This window comes from Hylobates moloch, unplaced genomic scaffold (genome assembly GCF_009828535.3).
Source record: "Hylobates moloch isolate HMO894 unplaced genomic scaffold, HMol_V3 SCAFFOLD_18, whole genome shotgun sequence".
NCBI lineage: Eukaryota > Metazoa > Chordata > Mammalia > Primates > Hylobatidae > Hylobates > Hylobates moloch.
This window is the reverse complement of record NW_026652293.1, coordinates 1338642-1346801: the sequence shown is the minus strand read 5'-3', so window position 1 is coordinate 1346801 and position 8160 is coordinate 1338642. Positions and strand designations below refer to the sequence as shown.

Below are 8160 nucleotides of genomic sequence, written 5' to 3'. Positions count from 1 at the left end.
CCATGTTGGTCAGGCTGGTCTCGAACTCCTGACCTCAGGTGATCCACTCGCCTCGGCCTCCCCAAATGCTGGGATTACAGGCATGAGCCACTGTGCCAGGCTGAAATGTACTATTTTTTAACTTGTTTATCTGGCTCTCTACCCAATGAAATCTAAGCTTTTTTTTTTTTTTTTTTTTTTTTTTTTTTTTTATGGGAAGGGGTCTCTCTACGTTGTCCAGGCTGGTCTCAAACTCCTGGGCTCAAGGGATCCTCCTGCCTCAGCCTACCAAAGTGCTAGGATTACAGGCGTGAGCCAGCACACCAAAACCTAAGCTTTTTGAGGCAAGATTTTATTCATCACTGTATTGACAAGCACGTAGAAGAGTGCTTGACATAAATTAAGCACTTATATACGTTCGTTGAATGAATAAAGAGTAAATGAGTGTTTCTTCCTCTTGCACAGGTATGCAAAGGAAAAGAGTACAGTGCCTTCCAATTCTTATTGAATATGTCCAGCAAAATCTACTGTATTATTACGCTCTTGCATTTCTTAAGATTATTCCACAGCAACCAACTAAGGTTGCTGTGAGAAACTCTTAAGTTTGTGAGCCATCGCCCAAGGACATAGCTATTGGTCTCGAGAGGAATGAGGTAAGTTCTTTTTTTTTTTTTGAGACAGAGTCTTGCTCTGTCGCCCAGGCTGGAGTGCAGTGGCGCAATCTCGGCTCACTGCAAGCTCCGCCTCCCAGGTTCACGCCATTCTCCTGCCTCAGCCTCTCCGAGTAGCTGGGACTACAGGCGCCCGCCACCACGCCCGGCTAATTTTTTGTATTTTTAGTAGAGACGGGGTTTCATCGTGGTCTCGATCTCCTGACCTCGTGATCCGCCCGCCTCGGCCTCCCAAAGTGCTGGGATTACAAGCGTGAGCCACCGCGCCCGGCCCGGAATGAGGTAAGTTCTACCACTACATCTGGGAAAGTATATTCCATGTCCCAACATTTATTCAATCAGCCAGGAAACGTTTCCTGAGTTCCTGATTTGTGCCAGACACTGTTCTAGGGACTGAGGATAAAGTAGTGAAAAAAGCAGATACCATCCCTGCCTTCAAGGAGCTTAGCCTTCATTAGGGAGTGATAAACACTGTGGTAAAAAAGAAAGCTGGGTAAGGGATTATAGAGTGTTGAGGAGTGCTGCTTAGATAGGGTGGTTTCTTTTATTTCAGTAGTTTTTGGGGTAAAGGTGGGTTTTGGTTACATGGGTAAGTTCTTCAGTGGTGATTTCTGGGATTTTGCTGCACCCATCACCCGAGCAGTGGATATTGTACCCAATACGTAGTCTTTTATCCCTTGCCCATCTTTTACCTTTCTTTCCCTTCGGGTTCCTAAAGTCCATTATATCATTCTTATGCCTTTGCATCCTCATAGCTTAGCTCCCACTTATAAGTGAGAACAGACAATATTTGGTTTTCCATTCCTGAGTCACTTCACTTAGAATAATGGCCTCCTGGCCAGGCGCAGTGGCTCAAGCCTATAATCCCAGCACTTTGGGAGTCCGAGATGGGTGGATCACTTGAAGCCAGGAGTTTGAAACCAGCCTGGCCAACATGGCGAAACCCTATCTCTACTAAAATAAAAAAAAAATTAAAAAAAAAAAATTAGCCGGGCATGGTGGCAGGCAATTCCAGCTACTTGGGAGGCTGAAGCACTTGAAACTGGGGGGCAGGGGTTGCAGTGAGCTGAGATCACGTCATTGCACTTCAGCCTGGGCGACAGAGAGACTCAGCTTTCACAGAATTGAAGAGAGTTGGGGCCTTCCTCTGGGTCAGGCTTTGGCTTAAGGAAATGTTGTGGCTGGGGTGGTCTGTCCAGATCACTGAAACTTTCTCCCTATCGGCAATAAGGCTGTTTTGCTTTCTCATCATTTGTGTGTTCACTAAAGGAAATTTTTAATTTCCTTCAAGGGTTTTTCCTTTGCAGTGATAATTTGGATAAATGATTGGCACAAGAGGTCTGGCTTTTGGCCTATCTTGGCTTTTGCCATGCCGTCCTCACTAAGCTTCATCATTTCTAGCTTTTGATTTAAAGTGAGACGTAACACTTCCTCCTTTCATCTCAGGTGATCCGCTCACCTCGGCCTCACAAAATGCTAGGATTATAGGCATGAGCCACCTTGCCCAGCCCTAGAGTTATTTTTGAATAAAATAAACACATGACTATTACAAATTAACTCTAGGCCGGGCGCGGTGGCTCACGCTTGTAATCCCAGCACTTTGGGAGGCCGAGGCGGGCGGATCACGAGGTCAGGAGATCGAGACCACGGTGAAACCCCGTCTCTACTAAAAATACAAAAAAATTAGCCGGGCGTGGTGGCGGGCGCCTGTAGTCCCAGCAACTCGGAGAGGCTGAGGCAGGAGAATGGCGTGAACCTGGGAGGCGGAGCTTGCAGTGAGCCGAGATTGCGCCACTGCACTCCAGCCTGGGCGACAGAGCGAGACTCCGTCTCAAAAACAAAAAAAAAACAAACAAAAAAAACAAATTAACTCTAAACACTGGAGAATCTCAGCTTTCTACACCACACTGTATCACACTCTACTCCACTTCCTAAGAGGACTGGGCAAGTGTAAAGTCACAGCCACATAAAAAAGTGAAATCTCAAATGTGGTGATTCTTTTGTTTCTGATCTAAATTAATAATTTGTTGGTTGTATTAAATATGATTACACACCCCCTTCTCTTTTTTTCAAATAAATGAAAAAATGCTATCTCAGCTGCCTGTCTAGACTAAGAAACAAGTATTCACAATGAAGGTATTTATCAGCTCCCCTTCTTCCGCCTATAAAATAATACCACCACCATCACTACCATGCCATCCCCTGCACCCAAAAACCTTCCTTCACGTTTTGTTTGTTTGTTTGTTTGTTTGAGAAGGAGTCTCACTCTGTCACCCAGGTTGGAGTACACTGGAGTGATCTCGGCTCACTGCAACCTCCACCTCTGGAATTCAAGCAATTCTCCTGCCTCAGCCTCCCAAGTAGCTGGGACTAAAGGTGCGTGCCACCGCACCCAGCTAATTTTTGCATTTTTTTTTTTTTTTTTTTGAGACGGAGTCTCGCTCTGTCGCCCAGGCTGGAGTGCAGTGGCGCGATCTCGGCTCACTGCAAGCTCCGCCTCCCGGGTTCATGCCATTCTCCTGCCTCAGCCTCTCCGAGTAGCTGGGACTACAGGCGCCCGCCACCACGCCCGGCTAAGTTTTTGTATTTTTAGTAGAGACGGGGTTTCACCGTGGTCTCGATCTCCTAACCTCGTGATCCACCCGCCTCGGCCTCCCAAAGTGCTGGGATTACAAGCGTGAGCCACCGCGCCCGGCTAATTTTTGCATTTTTAGTAGAGATAGGGTTTCACCTTGTTGGCCAGGCTGGTCTCAAACTCCTGACCTCAGGTGATCAGCCTGCCTTGGCCTCCCAAAGTGCTGGGATTAGAGGCGTGAGCCACCGTGCCCAGCCCCTTCACATTTTATTAGGGCTTTTTGTGTGATATTTGTCATCAAAAGGATCTTACTGCACCTCAATTTTGCACATGAAATGTTTGAAAAGGCCAGAGAAATTGATGAGATAGCAGGTTTCTGAAGTTTTTGTGTCTATTGTAATTACTATAACAACTCTTATCAAAATGTGATTCTCAGGCCATTGGCATCAGCTTCACCTTAGTCTGCTGAGAATGCAGATTTCCAGGCACCTCCCTGGAGCCTACTGAATGAGATGGCCTGAAGCTGGGGCCTGGGATTCTGTATGCATAAAAAAATGAGGTCTCTGGTCTATAATAGATCTTACAATCCACCAGCCTAGTTTAATGACACTTTTACCTTCAAACAGATTGCCTTTATGCTATACCAAGGCAATACTCCGGGACCTCTTTCAATCCCAGGAATTCTTCCTAATTCTTAGGAATACCTACAAATCCTTCCTATAAATTGGTTAAGAATCCTATCATAGGCCGAGCACGGTGGCTTACGCCTGTAATCCCAGCACTTTGAGAGGCCGAGGCGGGTGGATTACCTGAGGTCGGGAGTTCGAGGCCAGCCTGACCAACATGAAGAAACCCGGTCTCTACTAAAAATACAAAAAAATCAGTCGGACGTGGTGGTGTATGAATGTAATCCCAGCTACTCAAGAGGCTGAGGCAAGAGAATCGCTTGAATCCAGGAGACAGAGGTTGATGTAAGCTGAGATCGTGCCATTGCACTCCAGCCTGGGCAACAAAAGCAAAACTCTGTCTCAAAAGAAAAAAAAAAAAAAAAAAGAGAGAGAGAGAATCCTATCATAGGCTGGGTGTGGTGGCTCATGCCTGTAATCCCAGCACTTTAGGAGGCCGAGGTGGGTGGATCACCTGAGGTCAGGAGTTTGAGATCAGCCTGGCCAACAAGGTGAAACCCCGTCTCTACTAAAAAAAAAACAAAAAAATTAGCCAGGCGTGGTGGCAGGCGCCTGTGTTCCCAGCTACCTGGGAGGCTGAGGCAAAAGAATCGCTTGAACCCGGGAGGTGGAGGTTGCAGTGAGCCGAGATCGCGCCATTGCACTCCAGTTTGGGCGACAAGAGCAAAACTCCGTCTCAAAAAAAAAAAAAATCCTACGATAACTTCTTACTTTTTGGTGGAAAGTGCTTTCTCTCCGTGTGAGCAAGGAGACTCAGCTTGACCCAGGAGCTCCTGCCACTGTCGGGAACAGGCTCTTTGGTTGTGGTATCAGTAAAGGACTGATAGGCACCCGGGAAGTGCCTCTTTTGAACTCTCAGTAAGCTGACTTGATTGCTTCGTTCCACCAAGCAGTTGGATTCACGCTTTTTGTTTATCTCCTCCAGGAGATGTTGTTTGCTTACTCCATGTTTTTTAATTATTTCAGTGTTTCTGTTTATAGATGCCATTACGCTCACAAACCAATTGTCAGGTGATTCTTGCTGTCCTACAAACAAATGAAAAACTACTTTCGATTGTCTTTTTGACTCAGAAGCCAGTGTTCACAATCACGTTTACCAGTTTCTCTTTTTTCCTTCTATAAAATAACACCACAACCACCACCAAGCCTCCCACCCCACACTTCACTTTTTTATTTACTTTTTTTTTTTTTTTTTTTTTTTTTTTTTTTTTTTTTTTGAGACGGAGTCTGGCTCTTTAGCGCAGGCTGGAGTGCAGTGGCGCCATCTCGGCTCACTGCAAGCTCCGCCTCCCGGGTTCACACCATTCTCCTGCCTCAGCCTCCTGAGCAGCTGGGACTACAGGCACCCGCCACTACGCCCGGCTAATTTTTTGTATTTTTAGTAGTGGCGGGGTTTCACCGTGTTAGCCAGGATGGTCTCGATCTCCTGACCTCGTGATCCGCCCGCCTCGGCCTCCCAAAGTGCTGGGATTACAGGCATGAGCCACTGCGCCCGGCCTACTTATTTTTTTAGACAGGGTCTTGCTCTGTCGCCCAGGCTGGCACGCAGTGGCATGATCTCAGCTCACTGCAACTTCCACCTTCCAGATTCAAGTGATTCTTGTGCCTCAGCCTCCTAAGTAGCTGGAATTACAGGCGCGCACAACCATGCCCAGCTAATTTTTCTATTTTCAGTAGAGATGCGGTTTCACCATGTTGGCCAGGCTGGTCTCGAACTCCTGTCCTCAGGTGATCCACCCACCTCAGCTTCCCAAAGTGCTGGGACTACAGGTGTGAGTCACCATGCATGGACAGCACACCTCACTTTTTTTTTCTTTTTTTCTTTTTTGAGACGGAGTCTCACTTTGTTGCCAAGGCTGGAGTGCAGTGGCTTGATCTCAGCTCACTGCAACCTCCGCCTCCAGGGTTCAAGTGATTCTCCTGCCTCAGCTTCCCGAGTAGCTGGGATTACAGGCATGCACCACCATGCCCGGCTTTTTTTTTTTTTTTTTTTTTTGTATTTTTAGAAAGACTGGGTTTCACCATATTGGCCAGGTTGGTCTCGAACTCCTGAACTTGTGATCCACCCGCCTTGGCCTCTCAAAGTGCTGGGATTACTGGCGTGAGCCACCGTGCCCGGCCACACCTCACTTTTCATTATTGTTTCTTAAGGGTTTTATTTTTTGTTTTTTAGGTTTTCTTCAGGGGAAACAAAGGTTAAAAAGATACGGTAAGAGGATATATTATTGTTTTTGAAAATTATACTGTGCATTGTTTTTTGCTTTTAGAAGCATTTATTATTTCTTCTGATTATAAAAATAATACATGTTTATTACATACATTAATAATGTAATAGATAAATAATACATGTTTAATACATGATTATAAAAAATAATACAAATTCATGGTGGATAATTAAGAAAATGCAGAAAAATATAAAGTAGAAAAGTTAAAATTACTCTCGATCCAGAAACATCCATTAATATTTTGGGTGTTACTTTCCCAATAAGTATCCAAAGGGATTTTATTTTTAAAAAGTGGTGGTCAGGCGCTGTGGCTCATGCCTGTAATCCCAGCACATTGGGAGGCCAAGGCAGGCAGATCATGAGGTCAGGAGTTCAAGACCAGCCTGGCCAACATAGTGAAACCCCGTCTCCACTAAAAATACAAAAAATTAGCCAGGCGTGGTGGCAGGCACCTGTAATCCCAGCTACTCAGGAGGCTGAGGCATGAGAGTCGCTTGAACCCAGGAGGCAGAGGTTGCAGTGAGCCGAGATCACGCGATTGCACTCCAGCCCAAGCAACAGTGTGAGACTCCATCTCAAAAAATAAAATAAAATAAAATAAAATAAAATAATAAAATAAAATAAAGTGGCCAGGCGCAGTGGCTCACGCCTATAATCCCAACACTTTGGAAGGCCGAGGTGGGAGGATCACTTAAGCCTGGGAGGTGAAGGTTGCAGTGAGCTGAGATTGTGCCATTGCACTCCAGCCTGGGTGACAAAGCAAGATTTGGAAAGATGGAGAAATATTCAGAACTGATAAATGATACAGTCCACAGTCTCAAGAAGCTCAAACAATAGCAGTCAGGATTTTTAAAAAGCCCATGCTGAGATTACGGTGAACTTAAAAAGAAAAGAAAATCTTAAAAGCAACCAGAGAATAAAAGGAGGGGCAATCGGACCGACAGCTGACTCCTCAACAAGCAATAACATAAGCCAGAAGACAAAGAAATGGGGCCGGGCATGGTGGCTCACACCTATAATCCCAGCACTTTGGGAGGCCGAGGTGGATGGGTCACCTGAGGTCAGGAGTTTGAGACCAGCCTGGCCAACATGGTGAAACCTTGTCATTACTAAAAATACAAAAAAAAATTAACCTGGCATGGCGGTACGCAATTGTAATCCCAGCTACTCAGGAGGCTGAGGCAGGAGAATTGTTTGAACCTGGGAGGCAGAGGTTGCAGTGAGTCAAGATCATAGCACTGCACTCCAGCTTGGGCGGCAGAGCACGACTCTGTCACAAAAAAAAAAAAAAAAATGCATTCATCATCATCAGTCACTAGGAAAATGTAAATCAATACTACAATGAGATATCGCTACACAACACTAGAATGACTGAAATGAAAAAGACTGACCAAACCATGTGTTAGCAAAGATATGGAGGACCTGGAATTCTCATATGCTGCTAGTGAGAATGTAAAATGGAACAATGTCTGGAAAATAATCATGCAGCTTCTTAAAAAGTTAAACATACTCCTATCATTTGATCCATTCCTAGGTATTTACCCTAGAGCAATGAAATTCTCCACACACATGCATAAAGAAATGTATCTGTACATATGGAAACTAACACATGAATGTTCATCACAGCTTTTTAAAAAACTTTTGTTGTTGTTGTTGTTGTTTTTACACAGCTTTATTTTTATTTATTTATTTTTGAGACAGGGTCTCTTTCTGTCACACAGGCTAGAGTGAAGTGGCGTGACCATGGCTCACTGCATCCTCGACCTCCCAGGCTCAAGCCATCTTCCCACCTCAGCCTCCCAAGTAGCTGGGATACAGACGCAAGCCACCACACCTGACTATTTTTGTTTTTATTTTTCGTAGAGATGAGGTCTCATTATGTTCCTAAGGCTAGTCTTGAATTCCTGGGCTCAAGGGATCCTCTTGCCTTGGCCTCCCAGAGTACTGAGATTACAGGTGTGAGCACAGCCACCAGGCCCAGCCCACAGCTTTATTTTTATGAGCCAAAAAGTTCTAACAACCCA

The 8160-nt window shown here is 45.3% G+C and overlaps 1 protein-coding gene across 1 annotated transcript; it reads right to left on the bottom strand.

Annotated features, from left to right (window-relative positions):
* Nucleotides 1-4554: 4554 nt before the first annotated feature.
* On the bottom strand, nucleotides 4555-5057 carry SPATA45 (spermatogenesis associated 45). Its single transcript, XM_032137685.2, has one exon. The coding sequence runs from the start codon at nucleotides 4897-4899 to the stop codon at nucleotides 4606-4608; it is 294 nt and encodes a 97-aa protein (XP_031993576.1). The 5' UTR covers nucleotides 4900-5057; the 3' UTR covers nucleotides 4555-4605.
* Nucleotides 5058-8160: the final 3103 nt, after the last annotated feature.

Excerpts from the sequence above, each read along its gene's own strand:
- SPATA45 (XM_032137685.2), bottom strand. The coding sequence starts at position 4,899 with ATGGCATCTATAAACAGAAACACTGAAATAATTAAAAAACATGGAGTA.